The sequence below is a fragment of the Penicillium lagena genome (genome assembly GCF_028827675.1).
Source record: "Penicillium lagena strain IBT 129212 chromosome Unknown utg000002l_segment0_segment0, whole genome shotgun sequence".
In the NCBI taxonomy this organism is placed as follows: Eukaryota; Fungi; Ascomycota; class Eurotiomycetes; order Eurotiales; family Aspergillaceae; genus Penicillium; species Penicillium lagena.
The window spans coordinates 2,577,994-2,599,884 of NW_026623223.1; the positions used below are offsets into that span (position 1 = coordinate 2,577,994).

The window sequence follows — 21,891 nt, forward strand, 5'->3', positions numbered from 1 at the left end:
CTGATAGCCATTTGACCGAGCATGATAGACTTGGTTAATGTTATATAAACTTCGTGGTCTACGGAAATGAATAGTCCGTCTTGGACCGAGAATTAATATGCTTGGCCTGCTCATAGATGGACTCCTTTGGGAGACATGTGGGGCAGAGTTTGGCTACCGATAAAGCAAGGAGAAAGGTCTTGACTCTTAATGGCACCTTTAGGCACTGCGCAGAGATGGTCATGCACAAGGCTCATAGTTTTGCTTCGTAGCTCCCTCAGTAATCTCCGAATATTACGGTAGTCCACCAGTACAGTATTTCTTAAGCACCAAATACCTTGCCCGTATCCGGGCCCATGCAGAGACAACGCGATGCGGATAAAGCGGCATTTGGCTCTTTACCGTATTTGACTCTTGCTACTGTAAGGCAAGCCGTTATTTAACTCTATCAAGGGGTGCGTGCTATATAAGGGCATTAACTCACCAATACGAGCTTCAGCCTGCTCAATTTCAGTCGCAATCCGCCAGTGACTATTCATTTGGGGCGTTTTATATTTTTGTTAGCGACCCAATGTTGACTCGCCAAAGAGTGCCTACAATTTCACCACTAGAATTCAGAAATGACGTGCTCATTCAAGCCGAAGTCGTGGAGGTAGGCAACCAAATCGACAGATGACTCTTGGTGGAATGAATTGCGCGGTAAAACAGATTGACAAGTAGACAGTCTGAACCTCGCGGCGCGAGCCTACACTCTCTAGACGTAGTCGAAACTCCTTAACGCAAAGTCCGAGTTGGGCCATAGATCAGCTTAATTAGGGAACTATAGCGGAGAATTCGTGTTCGTATAAAAAGAATATTCGGCCAGGTCGCATACGGCGTGACTGAGACTATCGCCACATCGGGGAGATGTATTGGGATGCTGGATTGCCATGATCGTATGGTTGTATTGTTGCTGCCGCTCGGGCTTTGTGGCCTGCCGTATTTCTTGGCATGTCAGCAACGATCGTTCGAATCACGTGACTGTCTGCTCCACATTCAAATTGGCAATTGCTTCAATCGGCACCTGGTTCCTCCTACTCCCTCCTCCTCCCCTTCTCCCCTGGAGACTCCGTTTTGGGTGTGTCGCATTAATCTCTGCTGCTCTAGTCTGACTTTCCTTTCGTTGTCTGCTGCCTTTCCCTGCGACCCGCAGTCCGTGGTCCTTTCTTTTCTATTTCAACGTCATCACGTCATCGCAATGTTATTTCAGTAACAACTCACTTACATGCCCATTGTCGCTGATGACTCCCCTCTCAACCCCTTACCTGGCCGCCCGGCCCGTCGTGCTGAGCCTGGCAAAGCTTCTTTTTCTTTTTCTCGCCCACATTCCTCTGATCTCCTCAGCTCCCGTTTCCGTCACCCCGCCTTTCTCCTCCCTCTTCGCCCGCGATGCGGAACCTCCAATTGATCCCAACGACCCGAGTCTGTGGTTGTTTCTGGGTATTTCAGCTGCCCTTGTCCTGAGCGGCGGAGCTTTTGCGGGTCTTACAATTGCCCTCATGGGCCAAGATGAAATCTACCTGCAAGTCATCAAAACCTCTGGAGAGGGATCTGAGAAAAAGAACGCTGAGAGCGTTCTGAAACTATTGAAACATGGAAAGCATTGGGTTCTCGTGACTTTGCTGCTGAGCAATGTCATCACAAACGAGACTTTACCCATTGTCCTCGACCGATCACTGGGTGGTGGTTGGCCCGCAGTGCTGGGGAGCACGGCGTTGATCGTTATCTTCGGCGAAGTCGTCCCTCAGTCGATTTGTGTCCGTTATGGGCTCCCGATCGGCGCGTGGATGGCACCCTGTGTGTTGGTTCTGATGTACATCATGTCGCCCGTTGCATGGCCTATTGCCAAGCTGCTCGACAAGCTTCTCGGAGAAGATCACGGTACGATCTACAAAAAGGCCGGATTAAAAACCCTCGTTACCCTCCACAAAACCCTCGGAGAGGCCGGCGAACAACTCAACTCGGACGAAGTCACAATCATCAGTGCGGTGCTGGACCTCAAAGAAAAATCGGTGGGAACAATCATGACGCCCATGGAGGATGTCTTCACCATGTCTGCCGACACCGTTCTCGATGAAGCGACCATGGACCTCATCCTCTCGCAAGGATACTCTCGAATCCCCATCCATGCACCCGACAACCCAATGGATTTCGTTGGTATGCTTCTTGTGAAGATGCTGATCACTTACGACCCGGAGGATTGCCGGCTTGTCCGCGAGTTTGCCTTGGCCACGCTTCCTGAAACCCGTCCTGAAACCAGCTGCCTGGATATCGTGAATTTCTTCCAGGAAGGAAAATCCCACATGGTTCTTGTCTCTCAATACCCTAGCGAGGATCGTGGTGTTCTTGGTGTCGTTACACTTGAGGATGTCATTGAAGAACTGATCGGTGAAGAGATCATTGACGAATCTGACGTTTTCATTGATGTTCACAAAGCTATTCGGCGGATGGCACCTGCTCCCAGGGCTCGTGTTCCCAAGGGCAAGATCGTCGAAGAGCCTCCCATCACTGCTCGTTCGCTTACCGAGGACGAGCTGGTTGACCTGGAACGCACCGATCCTCTCGCTCGCAAGAAATCCGAACCTATTCGACGTCGCAGTTCTGTCGAAGCGCCGCCCACACGGTTCCAATTGCGCATACCTGACAGCAACGCCACCTCAACTGATGGTTGGGTCACTCAACGCGGTACCACTGACGAGATTCGAGAGCATTTGAAACATCTTGGCCCTTCAAACCTTGCCAGTCGACCTCGACAAACCCGTTACTCTGCGGTCAAGATCAAGCGCAGGAACACCTCTCCCACTCGATCGGCACAGACCGATTTTGAATCTGGACAAAGCACAACCGATTCACAATCGCATCAAGCGATGCCTTCTGGCTACACAGGCGGCATCGGGGCTGGCCTTACCTCTGCAGGACCTGATGCCAAAGACGGAGCTCATGCATTGAAAGTTGGGTACGGTACGATGTCCCAACAGGACCAAGTCACCAAGTCCACGAATGCCCAGCAGTACAAAGACCTTCCTCAAATCTCGATCCCTGAATCTGTTCATGAAGAGCGCGAAGACCAGACGCGCACAGAATCTACCCGACAAGGAAGTAGACAGGCGAGTACATCGAACAGCACCCGGTCATCCAACTCCACTGGCGAGAAATCGATGCCTCATTCCCCTTACCCTCACCGTGGGCCGACCCGAAGCGGCAGCATCACTGAACAGATCGTCGATGTCAACGGAATCCGCAAAGTCGTCCTTCACGCTGCCCCATGCTCGTCATCGGACGGAGAGCTGCAACCCCATGAACCCACCCATTCTCACTCCCATTTATCTTACAAGGATGCACTGGCTATTGAAACAGACGGATCCAAGTCTGCAAACACAGTCAAAAGCTCACAGAAAAAGAAGCGTCGCAAGAAAAAGCGCGGCGACCACCATGCCAAACAGCAGCTGGATGGCGGCCCGGCAGAAGATCAGCCTCTATTACGACAAGACTCTTGAACTTGAACTGCTCAGTCAATGGGAAAGATAAATTCTTGATGCCACATCATACCTCATTCATTCCATAGAGTTTTCTTGCCCCTTTGGTCTCTGTACCAACAAGGTTCTGACTATCCCGTCAACCGGGGAAAAGAGCGCTTTCATACATCTTCGTCGGCATCAGTTTATTTCTATTTGATTGATTTGTGTACGATTACCGCGACCATGCACATCATTCCATATCCTTGCATCGTTTTGCGATGGAACCAGAAGATCTACGGGCTTCACAAGGTCTATCATCTATCTCTTGAATCTGTCAGATTCATTTCTTGTTTCTCCTGGGTTTTTCTCTAATTTGCGTTTGATTCGTATCCATTCTGTTACATACCATTTTTCTGTGTCCATCTAGGCCGACTTTTATTCTTTGTCTCAAGAGCTCATTTCCTTCCACTCTATCTCGCACTTGGTCTTGTCTGTGGCTTGGACCATCGAGGTATGATTTTCGATTCTTTTCCGTCTTGTTCTTATGGCGTCGATGCGGAAAGAATCCTCTGGTAGGATATGAAATGACTCGGTTTTCTTCATAAGGGATCCCTACATCTTAGTATCTTGTAGATTTGTCTGCGGTGGCTAAGTAGTGGTATTCCTGGTCATAACTACTCATTTAGGAAGTGCATGATTATCAGGCACAACTTCTTTACACAGCACCGTCTACGAAAATAAAGAAGTTATTGTGAAAGAATCGGCTGTGCATTCCAGGGTTGTGATGTCGGGTGCATATACTGTATATATAAAGCGCCACCAGAATATGCACGACGTAACATTGGAAGGCCATCGTCACTAGTCATAAACATCTTTCGTACTGCATGGGAGTCGTGTAAAGCGAGACAGAGAATGAAATCTCGTTGAAACCGACCAAGTTCACAAACCGCATGGGAAAATGGACCGGCCGGAAAGAGTTGTTTTGATGGTATCGGTTGCAATTCCGAGTTCCCATGATATGAAAGGCTGGAAGCCACTTTGCTGCACCTGCAAGGGCATAAGTGACTATTGGCTAGCGGAGTTTATGGTGTAAGCTCTGCTGGGATGTAGCCTGCGCGCCCTCACATTTGGGCGACTGAATGATACCCCATACGTCGCAGCTGTGGGGGAAGATGTTGCTGCACATCGGCGCACAGTTAAGACGTGGACATTGTGATCAGGATACCGGTTGGACATGCAACGAGGCGTAAGAGACGGAAGTACTTGATGCGATTATTGCAGGAGGGGGTCGCGGAAGTGCTTCTGGCTGTTGGCAGCTTTCTGGACGCGGGCCGTATAGCGAAGCTCCTGTCGAATGGCGCGGGTCCTCTCGCGGCGTTCCTCGATGGTAACCGCCTCCTTCTGAGTATCAGTCGCCCCAACCATACCCATACCACCGTTGGCACGGGAAATGAGAGTACGATTGGCGTTGCGGCCGCGCGGCTTCTCCTCCTCTTCAATTTCTCCATTCGCGATGGCAAGCTGGCGGGTAGCTCGCTCCTCGGCTGTAGGGTAGTTGTGCAAGTTCTGACGGAAGTACTTGGCAAGAGAGCGGTGGCCGGCGGTGCGGCCAGACGGCAGGTGGAGTTCATACTCGGTCTGGTAGATGACCGGAGCTTTACGATGCGAGTCGAACTCGTCGTCATCTTCGTCCACAGATGACGCATCGGTTTCCCAACCTTCATCAGCATCGCCATCGGAGGGTTTAATCTTAACACCGCCGCTTTCCGGTGTAGATTCCTCTTCTTCGTCGTCCGAGTACGAGCTCCGGAAATCGTAGTGCTGGCCAATCTCGATCTGTTCCTCCTCGGACTCGAAGGCAATCATGCAGTGGCCCTTATCGCGCATGTGGGTCCGGATACCGGCGGCGTTGTTTCGGATGGCATGGCAGTAGAGACATTCGAAATTTTCCGTGATCTTGCGGTAGAGGTAGTGAATGAGGCCTTCCAGGTCCACCAGATAATTCCTCTCAGGAATGAACATGCCGTGGGTCTTGTACATGTGCTCAACGTTGGTTTCGATATCGGATGAATTCTCCCGGCAGAACAGACAGCGGACTGCGGAGAATTCGGCTTTCTCGTCACTTGCGTCCTCCTCGCCTTGTTCTTCGATGGTGGCAGTTTTCAGTCCGTCGGTGAGCTTGGACACATCGTTCTCCTTGTTGACGGGTTCTCCAAACGAGAAGGTGGAACTCATGACGGAAGCATCGTCACCTTCCTTGTTCAGGCGGGCTTCACGTTGCTTATGCTTGGCGCTCTTAATGTGGTTCTGATAGGAGTTCTCGCTGAAGAAAGTCTTTTGGCAGGCCTGGCAGGTCTTTTCGAACGAGGCCTTGGCGGCGGCTTCGTTAGAGGTGGCCTTGGCAGCAAGGACTTTCTCGTTGAAAGTTTCCAAGGACACGGGGGGAGGGAAGCGACACGGCGCTTCATGTTGTACAAGCTGGAAGAATATGTCAGTCTTAGTTCTAAGATGAGAAGGATTCAAAACCACATACTGCCAGTCATTGCGCATATGCTCTCTCTGTCCATCGCTGCGGTGGAATGCAACGAGGCAGGTGTTGCAGGTGTATGGAAGCTGAGAAGAAGACGACATGACGGTGGTCGTTCTTCTGGTAAACGGGAGAGGGGAGGGTAGGTTGCGGAGAAAAAAAAGAAGTGGGATGTGTATTTGTAACCGGCGGGGCACGCAGGCTCTGTCGAGGCGAAAATCCAGTCGGTCTGTGGTGAGCCAAACGACCAAATCCAGTGGAACTGAGAGGTCTCTGAAGCACAGAATCAAGAACTAAGCAGCCGGAAAGAGCCTTTTGATCTTAACTGCGAACAACGAAGATGGAACGAGTGGAGGGACAAGAAGCAGGCGCACAACTTTTGCCTGTTTCGGTCATGACTAATCCCGTGGTTGCCTTACTGCGTAACTGCCTGAGGCTGCCACAGTTCGCCCGATGATATCAGTCAGGTGTTCGGCTGTTCGCATCTCGAAGTGTCCCCCCCCCCCAAAATCCCAACTTCAACGCCCTCACCTCTCTTTCTCCCGGGATCTCGCATACCTGGCCACCCAGCATTATACCAAGATATGCCACCTAGTCGCTGAACATGACTAGGCTCCGCGGAGCGTCGATCGATTCCCCGGACGAGGCGCGGTCTGCTGGCAACGAGCGCCCTCAGTTCCATCGGTGCAAACTCCCGCCAAATGCGCCCGAGGTGGTCGCACAGAATACTATTGAATTATCGGATTCCTCATGCGTGTTGCCGTGGTATCGCGATGAGCGACGGAGAAGGTTCAATGTGCTGGTTCGCAAGTGAGTGACTGTCGAGTCCTGGCCCCGTAGATTATCACGAACTAATTTCTTCTGGCTGGACAGATACAAACAGCAGCTCCTTCACGGTTGTCGGGATCCAGGATGTCGCACTCCTACATGCGCCAGTTATCGCCGCCGAGTCAGCGAAGGCCCGTATCGTCGGTATACCGAACTCAGCGCGCGGACCTTGGCCTGTTACCTCGCAAGTCAAGACGATGCAGAGAGCGGACTTTGCTGCAATGCCCCTCGGTCGCCAACGGAGATTGAATTGCTGAACTATCATCGCATTTCGTTGCAACGGAGTCGTGCTTTTAACGCCGAGGCCGCCGCCGCCAGACATCCGTCCCCAGGGGACGGCAGTGCGGTGGACGAAAACTCCACGGAGCACTTGGTGTCCGGTGGCAGGACAGATACTCCCGAAGCAGCGAACGATGATGCACCACAGACCGTTGATAACTTGCAGTTACAAGAACTTGACTACACCGCCGAACAACCATTGAAAGATCCAAAATCTTTTACACAAAACCTCTTCGACACCCTTTCATTGCGCATGGTGGAATGGCTTCCTCTTCGTCGAGTATCCGATACCTATCAACTCAAAACAAAACCGCCTCCTACTCCTCCTGAAACTACAAATCGCGAGCGAATACAGAACCAAGAAGCCACTGGAACTGCGAAGTCTCATGATCTACCCACCTTTTATAGTGGACATTCAAGCGCGAATCCACGTACACCATCTTCACGGACCACAGGGAGTCAGGCTTCTGCGGTCGAGGTCCGATTTCCCAACCAGCAGGTCAAAAGACTATCGGTCTCGGAGATTGATCCTTGGCGTCAGAGTCCGCGGCCAGGCCTGGGCGAGAGAAAGCGGCCAGACTATAAGAATAAAAAGGTGTCTGTGAACGCTTCCAATGACTTAGTTAGCATGTCCTCTCCGCCTGCATTGAAACATCGGTCACAAAAACACCGTGGACGAATCGGAGATGCCGATACACCATCCACCAAGAAAACCAGGAAGAATAATCGGCGAGTGTCGTGGGACGGTGAAAAGGTGTTGAATCAGGCTGCTATGGGAGCCAGCCCGGAACCTGCTCCAATGTTGCCTGCTCCTCTTCCTTCTGATATTCAATCTCCAAGTGACCGGAAAGCCAAACGAGCCTCTCACAGCCAGCCATATGACCAAGGCCCACTAGCCCAGACAGTTACCCATCTGTCCGCTGAGATCATTGGTGGGCTTGGCCAGATGATGGCGGAGACCGAAGAAGACGCGGAGAATTGGAAAGAGGAGCTCAGTCGCATAGAATCCACCGGGAATTTCGATAACCCCGACTGGCAATTCGCGACATCTCGCCAACGCCAGGTCTTCCCATTTGTTGCACAGAGCGTCTTCTATGTGTTCGGCAGCGCCAGGCAAATTGTGCGATCCTTTGAAAGGGAGATGCTTGAATCGAATGCTTCAAAGCAAAAGACGATGGCCTCTCGTCTTGATCTCTCGCGACTGCAGGTTTCACTACGACGACTATTTGCTGTTTGTCCCTGGGACATTGCTCTGCATAGTCTATGGAGTGCGCTGGACAGATTGTTTGTTCCTCCTGAAGAATTGACATCTTCCGGCCGGCCTTCACGCCGTTCATCTCGCAGTTCAACCCTGGTTTCATCTGCCGCTCCCCCGGTTGTTGTGCGACGACCCTCCGAATCAGTGGATGAAGAACATTTGTCAGATGCCGACGCCGCCCACGTTGCCACCGTTACCTTGTTCGCTCTAGTCAGCTCTGTGCCCGAGCTTGATGCAGATACATGGCGTGGGGTACTTCGAATGCGTGCTGCTGGGAATGTGGCTTCACCTGCGGACATGCACAATCTTCCCCCTGAACACGTCCAGCGCGCTGTCGAGGTGACCGACAAACTCGAACACGAGCTAGGTCTTCGCCTTGTCAACCGACTCGTTCGTGCACTGGTAGCCCGCCTGACATACCACGAAATTTCCAAGTCGCGACAAATATACAATTCCGACGTACCAAAACAACGAAAAGCGAGCGTACTCGACCGCGTGGTGGAGCATCTCAGCGACCATCGCACACTTACGGACCCGGACGTACTCCAGGTGTTCGGACCCATTTCTCTTATCATCGAATGGCTTCGTACCCTCTTCCTGCGAGAGTGGGATGGCAATCCGGAGATGCTTCGGAGCAGCGCTGCGGGCGGTGCCATACAAATCCTGGCCTCGATGTATAAAGAACGACGCCGGCTGGGCTTGGAACCGGAAGACTTCCATACCCCCCTTCTTGCAGAGCGGCTGGACCCTCTGGAGATGCCTGTGGCATGGGCGAGCCGGCTGGCAAACAACCGAACTATGCATCTGCTTTCCTATCCTTTTCTCTTCCCGCCATCGTCTCTCGTCATTTACTTTCGTGCCTTGAACTACTCCGCCATGTCAAAGTACTACGAGTCTTCTATGACTACGACCAGGCACGTCACTCAGACAGCGTTCAGTAGTACCATGCACCTCAATGATGACATGGGCATTTTGGCGCGCATGAAGACGTCGATGTCGACCTACCTGGTCCTCGTTGTTCGACGAGATAACGTCTTGGGTGATGCCTTAAACCAGTTGTGGCGACGGGAAAAGCGAGAACTGATGCGACCACTGAAGGTGCAAATGGGAATGGACGAAGGAGAAGAGGGTTTGGATCATGGCGGTGTTCAGCAAGAATTCTTCCGGGTGCTCATGGCGGAAGCGCTGGACCCCAGTTACGGCATGCTTACACTGGACACACGGCACCGTATCTCCTGGTTCCGACCTTGCTCCTTGGAACCGCTGTATAAATTTGAACTGCTTGGCCTTCTGATGTCAATCGCAGTGTACAACGGACTTACTCTGCCTGTCAACTTTCCGATTGCCTTCTATCGCAAACTGCTGGGGCTCAAGGTAAAGCACCTCAGCCATATCCGAGACGGATGGCCAGAGCTTGTCCAGGGACTTGAGACCATGATGTCGTGGAAGGATGGCGATGTTGGCGACATCTTTATGAGGACCTATGAATTCAGCTTTGAATCTTTTGGCCGCGTCGAGACTGTCGACATGCAGAAAACGGGCCGCGATGCCATGTGGCCGCTGCCGAGCGGAATCCCGGAACAGAACTCTATGGGTGACTCCACTGCCTGGTCTGACGTACCGCATTACTTTGACCAGGCCATAGTGAGCCCACCCTCTTCCATGGCCGCCGAGGCAGCCGATCGCACCCCCGGTCAACCTGTGTCGGGCGACACGGCGAAATCCGTTATGGAATCTCAGCCCATTCAATTCCCCATTCCTCCCAGCGACGAGGCAGCCCTGGTGACGAACCGTAATCGGCACCAATTCGTCAAGGACTACGTCTTCTGGCTCACGGATAAGTCCATCCGGCCGCAGTTCGAGGCTTTTGCCCGTGGATTCAACACCTGTCTGGACCGATCCGCCCTTTCCATCTTCACCCCGGAGGCGCTGAAGACCGTGGTGGAAGGCATTCAAGAAATTGACATCCAGGCATTGGAGAACCATTCCCGGTACGAGGGCGGGTTTGGGCCGAAGCACCGGGTCATCCGGGATTTCTGGAGCGTGGTGTCGCAGTATCCGGCCGACAAGAAGGCGCAACTCCTAGAATTCGTGACTGCCAGTGATCGCGTCCCCGTCAACGGGATCTCAAGCATCATGTTCGTGATCCAGAAGAACGGTGTGGGTGACCTGGTAAGTATCTCTCTCCTTCTGGAAATTGATTCCGATGACTGACCGAAGTTTCCAGCGTCTTCCCACCAGTCTGACCTGTTTCGGACGGTTGTTGCTGCCGGAGTATTCGTCGCGCGAGGCACTGGCGGAGAAGCTGGACAAGGCATTGGAGAATGCACGGGGATTCGGGGTTGCGTGAGAGAGGGCTTGACCTAGCGGATCTATACATATGCTTATTTTTCTTGTGCCATAATAATAATGATAACCCCAACAATCAGAGTTTATCCCGACCCCTTCTCGGCCCACCTTCCCCATGCAGCGCCAACTCGGATACATTGCCACGTGGGGCTTCTTTTGTCTGGCAAAATCCAAGGCGGATTTGGCCTCCCACGAGCTTATTCACTGGCTGTGGCGAGACAACATTCTTCCCTGCCTCTCTGTGTCTTTCTTTCTTCCTTCTTTCTTTCCTTCCTTTGTTTCCATTCTCTGTGCTCACGGCCCTGAAACCCGAACTCCTGTACGTTTTGCCTTCTTCATCCCACGTTCCCTCCCGCAGCCCCACCGATAAGAGTCATCGTCTGTTTCTCTCTCTCTTTTCTCTCTGCTGATCAACCTATTCGCAGTAACGACTACTATTCTTGCCTCGCCCAGGTCGCTCATTTGCAAATATGCCTCCCATCATCCATTGCGTTCGCCATGCCCAGGTACGTCGGCCAGCGCATACAACTCCGCTCGTCATCAAAACCCAGCCAGAATCCGGACATCAACCCGCCTTTCAAACCACCCGCTACACATCTCGAAACCATACTAACAATCCTGAAAGGGCGTCCACAACCTCTGCACAGCCAACCATGTCATCCCAGACCCCCTCCTCACAGACCTCGGCCACGAACAATGCCAGAAGTTGCGCGAGAACTTCCCGCACCACGCCACAGTCGATCTGGTGACCGCGTCGCCCCTCCGACGCACAATCTATACCGCGCTCGAAAGCTTCCAGCCCGTGTTCGAAGCGCACCCGGACATGAAACTGATCGCGCTGCCGGACGTCCAGGAGACTTCCGATGTGCCGTGCGATACGGGCAGTGAGCGCGAGGCTCTGCGCCAGGAATTCGCTTCCGCGGGGGTTCCTGTGGATTTGGATTTGGTGCATGATGGCTGGAATAATAAGGTAGGATGGAGATTTCTTCTGGGGGATATGTTGGGCGTAATCTGCGCATGATGCTGATTGATGAATCAGGCTGGCCGCTATGCGCCAACGAACCAGGCTATCAAGGAGCGCGCGCGTGCTGCGCGTCGCTGGCTGAAGGCGAGACCTGAGAAGGAGATTGTTGTTGTGACGCATGGTGGATTTCTGCACTATTTCACCGAGGACTGGGAGGATAGCAGCCTGTACCAGGGTATGTTCTTTCGTCTTCACATAACAGAAATGGAAGACACAGAGACAAAGGATGAGAACTAATCCATGTGCCATCCAGGAACCGGCTGGTCCAACACCGAATTCCGCAGCTTCCGCTTCTCGGAAGAACACCACAAGGACGATCTGGAGGGCTACGAGCTGGACGGCGACAATGCCTCGCTCGTAGAAACCGACGAGTCGCGGCACCGCCGTGGCAAGAACGGATCGACCCCCAGCCGCGACCAGCAGCGTACCCTGTACAAGATCGGTACGCAGGGCTGGGATGACCAGGGTCTCCAGCTTAGCACGGCGGACCGCGAAACAGCTAAGGTGCCGGCGGGTAAGATGGTTGAGGGGGTTCGGGTGTGAGCTTGCGCTCAAAGCAACGGGTATATTGGCATTGTCTTTCCTTTCTTGTGCTATCTTTTGATATGCTGCCTGCGATAGAATAGAGTCGAAAGAGATAAACTTATTAGTGCTTGAAATAGATCTATAACTAAATGAAATAAAGAGCTCACCTAACCTGCCTCTAAATGTTTCTTCTCCTTGCTTTGCTTTCCAGGATTCTCAGTGCTTTGTATATCCTCCGGCGAACTACGTTTCAAATCGACAATATCATCAACAAAGACTTAACTGCCTCAACACGAGGCAAGGATTCATGAGGTTCTCCAAGTCCGGGTTTCATTGTCCGCTACCCCCAACTTTCTTTGACAGACCCCCTGCTCACAATGAGTATTCATACATGCCCGGTGCCGAGACAGACTGTCACAGATTCGAACAGGGATGTCATTGAGGATGGCGGCGGTTGCCTGCAAGGACGAGGGCGAGGTGTCTAACCCTGGGGAATATATAAACTCCCTCGGTCCTCACGGATCAAGTCAGTCAGAGTCCAGTCTCCCAAGTCAGTCCAGTCCGGGACGAGGACAAAGGGAGAGTGAAGATTCAGCAACAACTCGACTATTGACTTTTATAGACCGTGTGGGCAGAATTGCACTGCCTATTCCCTTCCTTTTGATCGGTGATGCAGAGTATGCTAACGGAGTGTTAGGGTTCTTGTCCGACGAAACTACATACTCACATACACAGGGGTAAGTCCTCTCCCCAGCAAGTCCTGCTAACAAGGTCCAAACAGTTAGGGCACGCCCGTCTAGTCGACTTGGTTGATTCCAGAAATATGACGTTCTTTCCCGATTTTTGGCTCCCTGGTTCTCATGCTTTACACTGATAATATTCCCCAGGTCTTTTATTAACTACCTAAACAATATTTGCACGAGGTATGTCCCTCGCACTTATCATGGGGAGCTGACGTGCCATAGTGACACCATAACCAAGACTGCCGCCTACCAGGGTGATACGAGCAAGGCTTAAAGCAAGTGGAGGATGGTGGCAGGGTATTTCACAACATCAGGCTAGCCTCAATAGTTCCCCCCTCATTATCATTTTCTGTGGCTGACTATTATTCTCCGAAGGCGCAGTTCCCCCGGAAAGTTGATGCCTCTGCCGGCTACGTACCCACGAACCTATTTTTAGGCGCCGACCAGGCCCATAACTCGTCCCTTGACGACTAACCTTCACTCTTTCTTTCTTTCTTTCTCTCCGACCCGCCATTTCACTTTGTAGACGCGCGCCCCTGGCTTTGTTCCAGCGCGCAAGATGATTGACGAGAATCTCCCCAGTAAGTATCGTTCTTTTCTGTTCCTGTCCCTGTTCCTGTCCTGTCGGCCAAACGACGTCATTTGCCGCGACTCACATTCCATGCCATTCCTGCGCTGAACTGACCCGACCCGACCGTAAGCCTTCTTCATCAAGAACAATAACCCCCAGAAATCGCAAAACTGCACCGTCTACTACCAGCAACATGGCAATGACCCCGACCCCGCCTACGCCCTGCGCTACCTCGACCCCGCCGCCCCAACTTCCCACAATCGCTACGGCGTCGGCCTGTACGATCCGTACGTGAAAGACATCGTCTACGGTGAAGTCGCTGTGGTCCCCGAATGGAACCAGCCCAGTCTCTCAGCAGAGACGATCCGCGCGAACGGCGGCACCGCGCCACCCCCGAACCCATCCTCCCCACACAGTTCACGATCCAGCTGTACAACCCGGACCAACAGATCCTGGTGCGGCACAAGGCCAAGAGCTGGAACACGCCTGCACGATGGGAGTTTGAAATGCCACAGCGCACGTTCCGCGTCCCATCGGGGTCGACGCTCGACCAGACGCAAAGCGATCCCGCTGCCGAAGAGATCACTCCGAAGCTGCGCTTCAGCTGGCGCAAAGATGGCAAGCTGTCCAAGGACTTATCGTGTCTGCTGCATGGCAAGTCTGCGACGGTTCCAGATGCGCGGACGAGGAGCCGCGAGCCTGATATTACTGTCGCGCTCTTCCAGGGCCTGCGCGAGCTCACACTCTATGAACCGAATCTTTACCGCGTCGAGATGGAGGACTTCAAGGGGCTAGAGGTTGTGTTGCTCTTGGCTGCGATTGCTATTCGAGATATCTTCTTTGGGCCCGCGAAGGAGGCTTTCCATATCGCTACCCTCGGGACGGGGCAGTCCAGCACAAGACCTCATGGCTCGGCACCGTCGGCCGCAAATGGCAGCAAACCGTCGCCGCCTCGTCTGAATATCCCGGCGAAAGCAACAGCGCCGTCCCCTCAACCGCGACGGCGTCAGGAAGAGATCGCCAGAGAAGAGGAGAGACGGACCAAGGAACTTCTCGCGAAAGAAGAGAAGGAGCGGCGCCGCAAAGAAGCTGCGATTGAGCAAGAGACAAAACGTCTCCAGCAGCTATACGGCAGGGAAGAGCAGGAAGCGCGAGCCCAGTCCACAAGACCGGGCCTACCCCCCCGGCCTGGCGGCGGCCCCTCCCGACCATACTCCATGTCATATTCCCAGTCCTCTACGAACATTCATTCTCCCAATCCCTCCTACTCCTCCTCACAACGTCCCGCATATCCACCCCGTCCACAATGGCAGCAGGGCGCCCCCGGGCCCACCTCCTTCGCCAACAACCCCTACCTCCACGCCTCTCAACAGCCGGGGTCGTACTCGACGACACACCTCCCGCAGCCACGGCCGCAGTCCTCGGTCAGCTTCTACCCGCAACCTACCAGTAGCGGTGCGCTCCCGCCTGGAACCAGGCCGAATGCGCCAGTGCAACCGAAGAAGAGCAGCTTTTTTGGATTCCTTAAGAATCGGGATGAGCCCGAGCGCGCGACGCTGCAGAGGAAGCGGAGTTCCATGTTTTGATTTGTGTTGATGGATGTGATGATCTACGATACCCTCCTACATACCTAGGTAGTACATAGCTCTCTGTGTTTAGCATATCCAATGCATTTCCCTGGGTTTGTCTATTCCTGCCCACTAGGTAGTGATATCGTCCATCCTATTCTACCCTAAGCGAGTAGACACCATACCACAATCTATATTTACATGAGTGACGTGCGTTAGTCTTATGCTCGGTAGTGGTCCCGACGAAAAAAATTTATCACTACATAACTGGGCAGACCACCGGTCCAAATGGAATTCCACTCTGAAGGAATACGATGCTTTATATACCAAGTGCCACGTGCCGAACCCTACACGTCCTAGGGTCTCTCTATCACTTGCGATTTTCTACCAACTGATTGTAAGATCCACCCATACGTAGGAATAAGCCGACACCAAGGATCTGTGGGCTGCACCAACACTGAATAGTGCCTAATACTTTTTGGCCCCCATCTCTTTGCGGCGGTTAGCGATGCCTCGTCCATAGCCACGTCGACATGAAACAGGTTGTGTGGCCCATTTTCTACTTAGCTCGGTGCCGGGGAGGTTACTGTTGTCTGCAGGAGATTTCTAATGAGGGAATATTAAAATAGATCAGGGTCTAACTAGTCATACAGGGGGCGCATATCCCAAAACAAACCATCCGAGCGGAGCCCTGACGATCGACTAACCAGCTTCAGGAATATCGGGGGCGGTGGGCCACCAACAGCTCTCCACGGTGGCCAATACTAGCCGTCAGGATATAACGATCGCCGGGGCGGCCCTGCCCACGGAGAAGGGAAAAAAGCCAAGCCAAGCCGAAGGAATTGGAATAGAAACTAGTCTTTCAGCCTCGTAGAATGCTCTCCTGTGAAGTACCCCAACTTTCTTCACCTCCGACGGCGTATAGAGACTGAAAGCGATTGCGAGTCGCGTCGTCGGACACCGCGACTTCAGTTTTTACCGTCATCATGTCGAGAATCACGGCGGCATTGCCACTGACCACTACCTTCGTCCCGCCTAGCACATGTATCTCCGACACCTATCTCGCCAGCAGCGGGTGCACCACTGGCATATGTGATGGGTTATGGATGAACCTTGGGCCCGGACCGCAGAGCACGGGGGCCTGCCTCCCTTCCAGCTGGTCGCCATACAGCTATTATTCGCCTGGTGTCTGTCCGTCAGGGTATTCCATTGCCTACAGCAGCGTAGGTAGTGGGGATGACCCAGAGACGTTCGCGACGTGCTGTCCTTCGTACGTACCATTTGCTCGCACATCCTGCCTGATAGTTAAAAAGACATTGTTGCTAACTATCAGAACAGGTCTTATACAGCCCGCACCGCCATCCCCGGATCGGAATCCGGGACGGCATGGTATACCTCCGAACAATGCTACTGGCAGCCCACGGCCGGCGCAACCATATATGAGTACACATATTTCGACCAAGGCGGATCATGGTTCAGCGGCACCAGCACTATGGACACCAGCGGGATGATAAATGCGTACGGCGTATCGATTCGGTTCCGGTCTTCACCATCCACGACGTCCGCGACCAGCACATCATCCAGCTCAGGCCTAGCCCAGGAAACACAGGCCAAACCCAAGGCAGCGCCCAAGTCCTCCAGCTCCGAAGGTGCATTTGCGACGGGGTTCAATGCCGCGAACGAACACCCGAATTCCTCCTCAAGCGGTCTTTCCACCGGCGCAAAGGCCGGCATTGGTGTAGGCGTTGCCGTTGCCGCTGTCGCCGTGATCGCGGGTCTGGTGTGGTTCTGCATGACGCGCAAGCGCCGCGGTGCTGTTGCGAAAGATAAGTGGCAGCCGGCGGATTTGGAGCCGGCTCAGCGTCGGCAGGCAGAACTGGCGGCCAGTTCGCCTTCTCTTATGACCGAGTATCACGGTGCATTTAAGCCGCAGCACAGAATGCCCGTTGAGTTGGATTCTGAGGTGTATTATGAAAAATGAGATGTCTGTCCCCCAAGGGTTCAAGGTTGACCTGGCCTAGCCTAGGCTTTCCTTCTCTCTCTCTCTCTTTCTTTCCTTTGATGTTTTCAGGATACTGGTTTTTATTCCCGTGCATCGCTCATTACGCAACTTCTGGGGGTGTTGCTTTTTTCCTTTTCTTGTTTTGCATTGGCGTCCTTGGAATATACCTGTTCTGTCCATGCGTCGCTAGGAAATGTGGGTGCTGTGTATATATTCGAGAGCACTCCAGGAGTGTGCTTAGAGCGATAGAACAAATATTTTGTCTTAGCTCTTGTCATGGTGGTGGTTGATCTGAAGATCTAGAATAGATGCGTTGAGAAAACGCCGCAATGCCAACAGCGGCCCACCATAGACCTGGGTAGTCATTAGCATGCTCATCAAAAACTGCAAGATACGTGAAGACCCAGTGGGGCTCACTTATTCTCGGCCTTCTAGACACTTGGAGCCAAGCTTTATCGGAGGGTATACTGAGTGAAGTATATACTCCTTCACAACCCAATCTGCCCGTAAGCAGAAACACGCAAATATAAAGCCCCGGCCCAGGAGACGCCGGCGAATAAACAATGACGTATATCCACCACTTACATGCATCCAGACAGCCCCTCCGCAACCGCGACATGTTGACGGCAGATGACGTGCCCACACCCCGGTAACATCAGTCACCACGAGGGCGCCATCGCAACGCTCTAATTCCGTAACCTTATTGCGTGCTAAGCGATTGATAATCCATTTGCAGTATATACAGAGCGGGGTTCTTCCCGTCGGGATATGGTTTTCGGGATATGCTTGTTTTTGTGCATTGTCTGGGGTCGGTCCAGTATTGGCTATATATACTTCGTAATCGGTTCTCTTGTCCGCCCCTCCTATCTATTTACCGGTACTGCTGGAGTTACACAGTAAAACATAAGACTTTTCTCATCAACGAGCATGCCTGCTAAGATTATTGATCGATATGACCATGTCCCCGAGACGAAGGAGGATCGTGAGTATCTTTCTGGCTTATATCGTGTTTTGTTTCAGCTTGCTAATTAGCCCCTATTAGTTGACTGGGCTGAACTGATTACCCTTGATCTCAGCTTGTATGAGCAACCCGGTGGCAAGCAAGAGCTGGTGAAGCAGCTGGAGCATGCAGTCCGCCACGTGGGTGAGTACAGAATCCCTATCATTCTTTGAATACGGTACACGTTGCTGATCATCTATGTACAAGGCTTCTTCTACGTCAAGAACTTTAACATTAGCCAAGAAGAGATCGACCACCAGTTCGCTCTGGGCCGCGAGTTCTATGCCCTGCCCCTCGAGGAGAAACTCAAGTACCACAGCTCGAGTGACCTGGAACGTGGCCAGTATAACGGCTACCGGCCTGCGGGACACCGCATGTGGGTTGACGCGTCCGAAGATATACATTCGCTGACTTGTGCAAAGGCTTGGAAATGGAATCAGGGATAATGTGCAGGTGTTCAATATCCCCAAATTTGACGGACAGCACGTTCGTCCACAGCCTGCAGTGGTGCAGGATCATATCGAGGAGGTTGAATCTTTCAGCAGAGTAAATCTCTCTCCTTCCCACCTCTACTTACTAGCATTATATTGGGTTTCGTTTTACTGATATAAAATAGAAATGCCACACAGAAGTCGTCGAAAAACTCCTCCGCCTTTTCGCCATCCTCCTAGAACTGCCGGACGAAGACCAGCTCGTCCGCGACCACCAGTACGATGTCCCCGGCGAGGATCACCTGCGATACATGCACTACAAAGCGCGCAGTGCAGACGACAATTCCAAAGTTGGAGGCCTGTATAATCCGGGCCACACAGATCTAGGGACAGTCACCCTGCTCTTCCGCCAGCCCGTTGCGGCGCTGCAGATCCTCAACTCAGCCGGCGACTGGAAGTGGGTGCGTCCGCAGAACGGCACGATTACCATCAACACATGCGATGCGCTCACGGCTCTTACGGGGGGATTGATTAAATCGAGTATTCATCGCGTCCATGCGCCGCCGAAGGATCAGGCGCATTTGGATAGACTGGGTGTGTTGTATTTTGCGCGGTGAGTTGCTTTCCTTTCTCTCCGCCTCTCTCTCTTTTCAGGATTCTTGTTAAGATCATCCTTATGAACACGCAATTTCTATTTCTAATACATCGATGCCGATGCAGACCAAACAACCACGTCGTACTCGACCCAATCCCCAACAGTCCCCTTCTGCAGCGTCTGGGTCTAACGCAGAACGCATTCACCGAGCTAGGACAGCACCTTACTACGGAGGAGTGGGTTAAGGTCCGCCAGACGCAGCAGCAGCGACGCAAGGTTACGACTACTGTATCCAGAGAGGGAAAGTACTCATACGCACCGAAGGATTTGGAGATTATTCCGGGGTTGCAGGCCAAGATTTATAACTAGGGCTGGGTATTAGGAGGTTGTGTCTTGTCCTTTTATATAGTTATTTATGTCTGGGCCTTTTTTTGGTGAGGTACAGGTATTGGCATGCTAGCTATTCGGTTCTTGTAGAGTGGAATCCGGTGTACCCTTGAATATAACGATTCTTGAGGTTTGCTTTTTGATACATTGAGCTCGATGCTTCGTTCACACTTATACGTCGGCCGGCATGTGCTTTGGTAGCTAGCCCTAAAGCTTACAGTTCATAACTACCATGATGATTTCGGGTGCTCATAATGTATCATGTTCTAGCATAAGAGAAAGAGGTAAACACTGCCAGGTTGAAAGACAGAGTTAATGATATGAACAAGACGTTGAAGACACTCTGTGAAGGCATAAAGACTCAGTGACCCACATCACAGACTGACGGCACGGGCACTCAGCACTCCACCCTCTTTCACCAAATCCGTAGCAACATGCTGGCCAACCACACGGTCAATCCCCAGAATCATCAGTGCTTCCGTCGACACAGGTCTATCTTTCACTACCGCAACCTCAGCTGTGCCACTATCCTTGCTGGACTTGGGCTCATCCGCTTCGCCGCTCGCTAGCTTGGGCGACACAGCGGCGACGGTCATGAAGTTAATGTTGACGCCCTCTCGGCCTAGAATGCTACCCACGACGCCGATCTTACCGGGCGAGTCATAGTTTTCGCAGATGAGGAGTGTTCCCTCTGGTGCGAACGATGCCTCGAATCGACCAAGGCGAGTGATCAAGGGCTCACCTCCAGAGCATGTTCCCGAGATGATCCGCTGAGGCTGCGGCTGGGTCGCTTCTACCTTCTCGCCGCGTGCGTGTGACGATGCGCGGGACGGGGGACGCGCAACAAGAGTCACTAGGGACGAGTATGACGAGGATTGGTCCGCCGGGTCGCGAGAGTGCTGCTCGGAGACAAAGACGCCGCGCTCCTTGGCTACCAACTCTGCATTGACGATGTTGATGTTGATTCCTTCTGAACTGCTGATAGGAGCCAGGAGGCCCTTGATTAGCGCTGCAAAGAGAGGCTTCGTGTTACTGATACTGGCTACTTCGCCCTGGTAGATCAAGTCAAAGGTGTTGCGGGTCATGGAGCCGCCTGGCGCGGAGGCATAATAATGGGTGTACAGACTGCCGAGTTTTTCAACTAGGCGCACGAATGGTTGAAGTTTCTGATACTCCTCAGGCAGAATGAGGGGTGCATTGACGGCGCTGCGAGGTAGGGATCCCTTCAAGATCTCGAGGACCTGCTCACATACATCGACCGACACATTCTCCTGGGCTTCTACCGTTGACGCACCCAGATGCGGAGTGACCACTGCACGCGGATGAGCAATGAGTTTCGCTGCAGTTGAATCTGCAGCCGGTGGCTCTGTAGTAAAGACATCGACAGCTGCGCCGGCTAGGTGGCCCGACTCCAGAGCCGCGAGTAATGCAGCTTCATCGATCGTTCCTCCTCGTGCAACGTTGAGAATCCGCGCACCAGGCTTCATCTGGGCCAATTCGGCCTCTGCAATCATGCCACGGGTCGAGGCTATCAAAGGCGTGTGGATCGTCAGAAAATCGGCCGAAGCCAGCAACTCCGGCAGTGACGAAACCAGTGTGACCGATGCCGCGGCAGCAACTGCCGGGGATGCATATGGGTCCATCGCATTAACCGTCATCCCCAGACTCTTGGCCAGACGGGCCACCGTCAAACCAACTAGGAACGGATGTCAGATTCTCCGCAAAAAGGAAGGCAAGCGGGGAAGAACTAAATGCGAAACCCACCTTTACCCAGCCCAATAATCGACAACGTCTTGCCCTTTACCTCGACTCCGACGAACTTACTCCGCTCCCATTTGCCATCCTTCAGGGTCGCACAGCCCTCGGGGATTTTGCGGGCCATTGCCATCATCAGTGCAATGGTGTGTTCCGCCGCGGCACCAATATTGCCCGAGGGCGAATTGACCACCACGATTCCCAACTTTGTCGCTGCTTCGACATCTAGAGTCAAGCCAGTGAGTAGCTAAGCCCTAGAAATTTCGCGGGAGACTGTTCTTACCGACATTATCCACCCCGACTCCGGCGCGGGCGACGACTTTTAGACGACGGGCAGCCTGCAAGACGGTGGCTGTCACTTTGGTCTCGGATCGGACGAGGAGGGCCTCGTAGTCGGGGATGATCTGGAGCAGGTCGTCGGCACTGAGGCCGCGACGCTCGTCGACGTCAAGTGAGGTGCGCAGCAGAGCAAGGCCATCCGGGGACAGCTTCTCTGGCACAAGGACCTTGGGACGGGCAGTGTCGCGGAGTAGAGGCATGGTTGAATGGAATCAATTGTAGGAAATGGTGAGA

At 52.9% G+C, this 21,891-nt stretch overlaps 8 protein-coding genes across 8 annotated transcripts; 6 read left to right on the forward strand and 2 right to left on the reverse strand.

The window, feature by feature from the left end:
* Positions 1-1,259: 1,259 nt before the first annotated feature.
* On the forward strand, positions 1,260-3,515 carry N7510_003817 (putative DUF21 and CBS domain protein (Mam3); the record flags this gene model as incomplete). The annotated part of the gene is made up of 1 exon (XM_056975743.1): positions 1,260-3,515. The coding sequence occupies one exon, from the start codon at positions 1,260-1,262 to the stop codon at positions 3,513-3,515; it is 2,256 nt and encodes a 751-aa protein (XP_056835699.1).
* A 1,233-nt stretch (positions 3,516-4,748) lies between these two features.
* N7510_003818 (putative C2H2 finger domain protein) lies at positions 4,749-6,107 on the reverse strand (the record flags this gene model as incomplete). Its single annotated transcript, XM_056975744.1, has 1 exon — positions 4,749-6,107. One exon carries the CDS (start codon positions 6,105-6,107, stop codon positions 4,749-4,751), a length of 1,359 nt encoding a protein of 452 aa, XP_056835700.1.
* Positions 6,108-6,607: 500 nt separating this feature from the next.
* Positions 6,608-10,718, forward strand: N7510_003819 (HECT domain protein; the record flags this gene model as incomplete). The annotated part of the gene is made up of 3 exons (XM_056975745.1): positions 6,608-6,813; positions 6,877-10,540; positions 10,596-10,718. The coding sequence occupies 3 exons, from the start codon at positions 6,608-6,610 to the stop codon at positions 10,716-10,718; spliced, it is 3,993 nt and encodes a 1,330-aa protein (XP_056835701.1).
* A 469-nt stretch (positions 10,719-11,187) lies between these two features.
* N7510_003820 (uncharacterized protein) lies at positions 11,188-12,284 on the forward strand (the record flags this gene model as incomplete). The annotated part of the gene is made up of 4 exons (XM_056975746.1): positions 11,188-11,223; positions 11,343-11,642; positions 11,757-11,920; positions 12,026-12,284. 4 exons carry the CDS (start codon positions 11,188-11,190, stop codon positions 12,282-12,284), a joined length of 759 nt encoding a protein of 252 aa, XP_056835702.1.
* Positions 12,285-13,568: 1,284 nt separating this feature from the next.
* On the forward strand, positions 13,569-15,166 carry N7510_003821 (uncharacterized protein; the record flags this gene model as incomplete). The annotated part of the gene is made up of 3 exons (XM_056975747.1): positions 13,569-13,590; positions 13,711-13,867; positions 13,939-15,166. 3 exons carry the CDS (start codon positions 13,569-13,571, stop codon positions 15,164-15,166), a joined length of 1,407 nt encoding a protein of 468 aa, XP_056835703.1.
* Positions 15,167-16,134: 968 nt separating this feature from the next.
* On the forward strand, positions 16,135-17,129 carry N7510_003822 (uncharacterized protein; the record flags this gene model as incomplete). The annotated part of the gene is made up of 2 exons (XM_056975748.1): positions 16,135-16,418; positions 16,487-17,129. The coding sequence occupies 2 exons, from the start codon at positions 16,135-16,137 to the stop codon at positions 17,127-17,129; spliced, it is 927 nt and encodes a 308-aa protein (XP_056835704.1).
* Positions 17,130-18,077: 948 nt separating this feature from the next.
* Positions 18,078-19,545, forward strand: N7510_003823 (uncharacterized protein; the record flags this gene model as incomplete). Its single annotated transcript, XM_056975749.1, has 6 exons — positions 18,078-18,132; positions 18,193-18,294; positions 18,358-18,526; positions 18,573-18,696; positions 18,767-19,194; positions 19,302-19,545. 6 exons carry the CDS (start codon positions 18,078-18,080, stop codon positions 19,543-19,545), a joined length of 1,122 nt encoding a protein of 373 aa, XP_056835705.1.
* A 392-nt stretch (positions 19,546-19,937) lies between these two features.
* On the reverse strand, positions 19,938-21,857 carry N7510_003824 (uncharacterized protein; the record flags this gene model as incomplete). Its single annotated transcript, XM_056975750.1, has 3 exons — positions 19,938-21,259; positions 21,328-21,543; positions 21,602-21,857. 3 exons carry the CDS (start codon positions 21,855-21,857, stop codon positions 19,938-19,940), a joined length of 1,794 nt encoding a protein of 597 aa, XP_056835706.1.
* Positions 21,858-21,891: the final 34 nt, after the last annotated feature.